Source organism: Otolemur garnettii, unplaced genomic scaffold (assembly GCF_000181295.1).
Source record: "Otolemur garnettii isolate 467f Iridium unplaced genomic scaffold, OtoGar3 scaffold00012, whole genome shotgun sequence".
NCBI classification, from domain to species: domain Eukaryota; kingdom Metazoa; phylum Chordata; class Mammalia; order Primates; family Galagidae; genus Otolemur; species Otolemur garnettii.
The window spans coordinates 30,643,375-30,646,842 of NW_003852407.1; the positions used below are offsets into that span (position 1 = coordinate 30,643,375).

A 3,468-nucleotide genomic window follows, 5' to 3' on the forward strand; every position below is an offset into this window, starting at 1 on the left:
TTTTTTTTTTTTTTTTTTGGTAAAGGTTAAGTTACACATTAAGACACTGAAGATGAAAAGCTGTTGAAAAAAAAATCTTCAAATGTACAAAGTTGTTTATTTTTCTTGGCATTTAAAAATACATGAACAACTTAAAATGAATAATGAATACACATTAAGTTAGTGTTTTATCCTTATTATACAATTGTCATTTTAGGGAACTGCTCCATTCAGTTAAAACCCAATGAACACCATCAATACTTCCTGGCTTATTTTTTTTGATCAGATTAGTATGTAATATTGTTACCTTTTTTTAAAAAAAATGCTTAGAAAAATTACAATATTGTAGTTTACAGAAGCCCTTTAAACATCTCAGGTCACAGAGGTTAAGACTAATGATGTCGCTCTTCTTAGGAAGACCCTCTTGGAAGAGGAATTCAATACTAAGCAGGTTACGTAAACAGAAAAAACAACCACAATTTTTAGTACCAGAACCACTGCTAACCTGCATGAAGGTCATTTGCCACATTTTAAAATACTTGGAATTTAAACACATACATCATGGCACAGAATTTTAATCATTAAATCAGGTAAGTGATGGTAGTTAAAAATGATAACCTGAAATGTGGGAACCTGATACAATGTTTTATTTATGTGTGACTAGAAAAACATATTTATAAAACACAAATACCAGATATTTATCAGATTCAGTTTTTCCATTCTTAGATACTTAAACCAGAATATATTTTGAAATTTCTTTCTGATTTAGTCATAAAAATCAGTCTTATTTTTTGTTTCACTTTTGTACTTGAAATGGGCAAAAACTGTTCCCCTTTTCACTACTGTTCCTGTTCAAAATGAATTTTCCTCCCCAATTAACTATATTCTAAAAGGGAAAACGTGGTCACCATTAAGTATATTTAAAAAGTGATTGTAGACTCAAACATGGAATTGGAAACTGGAGTTCTAAAAGTCTTTTGCATACAAGCTGTGTCTCAATGGAATTAGTGTGAAACCTTAACTTCACTATTCTGAGGATATAACACTCATTTAGTGTTCATGTTAAGAAAAATTCATTTTGCAGTCCTACCATATAACTCTAAAAGTCTCAGAAAATAATGAAGTGAGAAGCTTTGAGTGCCAGCAAAGCCATTTTGTCACTCCATGACATCAACATTAAACATTCCATTCCATCCCTCTACCTGTAAAACGTTCACATTTTCTTCTCTCATATTTCTTTTAAATACATTTTCCTCTCCGTTCCTTTATATTCAATACGAACAAAAGTGCATTCGTGTCCCTGGATTTGTGGTATTTTCTATCTGTGGCTCCCATCACCATAAAAACACATTAGCAACATCTCACACTATGAAGTCTATTTTTTTTTAACTGTTTAATTAAAAGCTGGGTCTTACTTTTCATTCTATTTAAAGATTAAAAGAGTTCCCTTTGGAATGAATAGTACAATTTCAATTATATACTATCATTAAAAAAAATCAACGCAACCTCATAAAAGATTAACTTGCTTTCTAGTTACCTTCATTATTCTAAATTGAACTATTCAGAAAATGACAGAAGTGACAATTTTCTTATTCTACTTTCCAGTTCCATAAATATGATAATTAACACAGTGCATTATACTTTTAGATTCCACTGTCGTGGTCTAACATTTAGTCAAGTTTTAGATGCTATTTATATTCCTTTTTTGTTTCTGAAAAACTTGGCCCATTTCCATGCAAAAGGAGGCATATATTAATATTGCATACTGACTGTTTAACTTAAGAAAAACTTTCAATAATAAATGCAAGAAATTTTTAAAAACTGGAATGGAATTTTTTGGTCCTATGATGTTCTTTAATTTTAGATTTTATTATGATTTTTATATCCCAAATTTTGTCTATAACAATAAATAATTTTCTCTTAACAGTTCTGAGTTTGGGGAATGAAAGGAAGGACATGATTTTTGAGCAGTAGCTTTGCTGTTCTTCCTGACCATGCTATTCCACCACACTATCAGCGGGATCTTAGCTCTCTTTTCTTTGGACCCTGAAGTAAGTTGGAAAATTCATCATTGGTACTTTAGAGTTTAACACTTGAGGGGGAAAAGGTGGTTTTGTGCAACCATGTCTGGAATTCCAGTTTACCATGAAAGACATGCAGAGTAAAGATTTTCTTCTCGTGATTCCTGTACGTGAGAAACTCTACACAAGTTCTTTACATTTTGGCAGATTTCTGCATATAAAACAGGCTACTTGGATTATAAATTTTCTCCTGGCTGGTACTGTGGCTCTGTAGCAGTGAAGTAGTCTTCCAAGAAGGACTGTATATATTCAAACGTTGGTCTTTCATCAGGGTCCTTCTTCCAGCACTGATTCATCAAATCATGGAGGGATTCTGGACAGCCCTGAGGGCAGGGCATCCTGTATCCTCGTTCCACCTGCTCCAGCACTTCCCGGTTTACCATACCTACCCAGACAAGAGTCAGTCATTAAAAACCACGATCTGACCACTGCTAGCAGAACATATCCCCTACACTAACTGATTCAGCTGTATTTAGTGAAATGATTCTTTCAACAAAATAAATTCTAAATATCATAGTCTATCAAGAAGAGGTTAGGAAATGCTAATCCATGTCTAATTTTTCATTCCACTTAATATTTTTTTTTTTTTTGAGACAAAGTCTCACTCTGTGCCCTGGATGGAGTGCTGTGGCATCACACCTCACAACCACCTCAAATTTTTGTGTTCAAATGATTCTCTTGCCTCAGCCTCCCAAGTAGCTGGGACTACAGGTGCCCACTACAACCCCTGGCTATTTTTAGAGACAAGGTCTCACTCTTGCTCAGGCTGGTCTTGAACCCCTGAGTTTAAGCAATCCACCCTCCTTGGCCTCCCAGACTGCTAAGATTACAGGAGTGAGCCACCGTGCCCACCCCCTTATATTTTACTTTTAACACTAATGACTTCAAAAGCCAACCCCTTAAATTAATCAAAATTTAGGGTGCCACTTTGAGGCATTGATGCTTATGATATTAACATTTAGCAATGAAAGAACCTGGGCTAATGAGGAATGGTGGCAAGGTAGTATGTGAAAAAAACTTTCAAATAAGAATTCAGAAGAAATACCTGGGCATTGTGGCAGGCACCTGTAGTCCCAGCTCCTTGGGAGGCTGAGGCAAGAGAATTGCTTAAGCCTAAGAGTTGGAGGTTGCTGTGAGCTGTGATGTCACAGCACTCTACCAAGGGCAACATAAAGAGACTCAGTCAAAAAAAAAAAAAGAATTCAGAAGAAAAAGTTCTAGTCTTATACTAATCATGTGACAGGCAAGAGTCACTTCTCTGAAACAGTTTCCTTATCTCATATCACCTGTTAGACTTTCTGCTATTTATTACACACAATTCTACTGTATTCCTTTGTAATTTCCCTCCACCTACCCTACCTTGTCAGCAATGTACCCACAAGCTGGCAGAAAGACTTTTTTTTTTTTT

At 34.9% G+C, this 3,468-nt stretch overlaps 1 protein-coding gene across 1 annotated transcript in view; it reads right to left on the minus strand.

The window, feature by feature from the left end:
* Positions 1 to 1,869: 1,869 nt before the first annotated feature.
* YES1 (YES proto-oncogene 1, Src family tyrosine kinase) overlaps positions 1,870 to 3,468 on the minus strand; it is a 22,662-nt gene continuing 21,063 nt past the window's right edge. Inside the window, exon 11 of the mRNA XM_003784798.3 lies at positions 1,870 to 2,445. Within this exon, the coding sequence (XP_003784846.1) occupies positions 2,237 to 2,445 (209 nt within the window). The 3' untranslated portion in view covers positions 1,870 to 2,236. The remainder of the gene's footprint in view (positions 2,446 to 3,468) is intronic.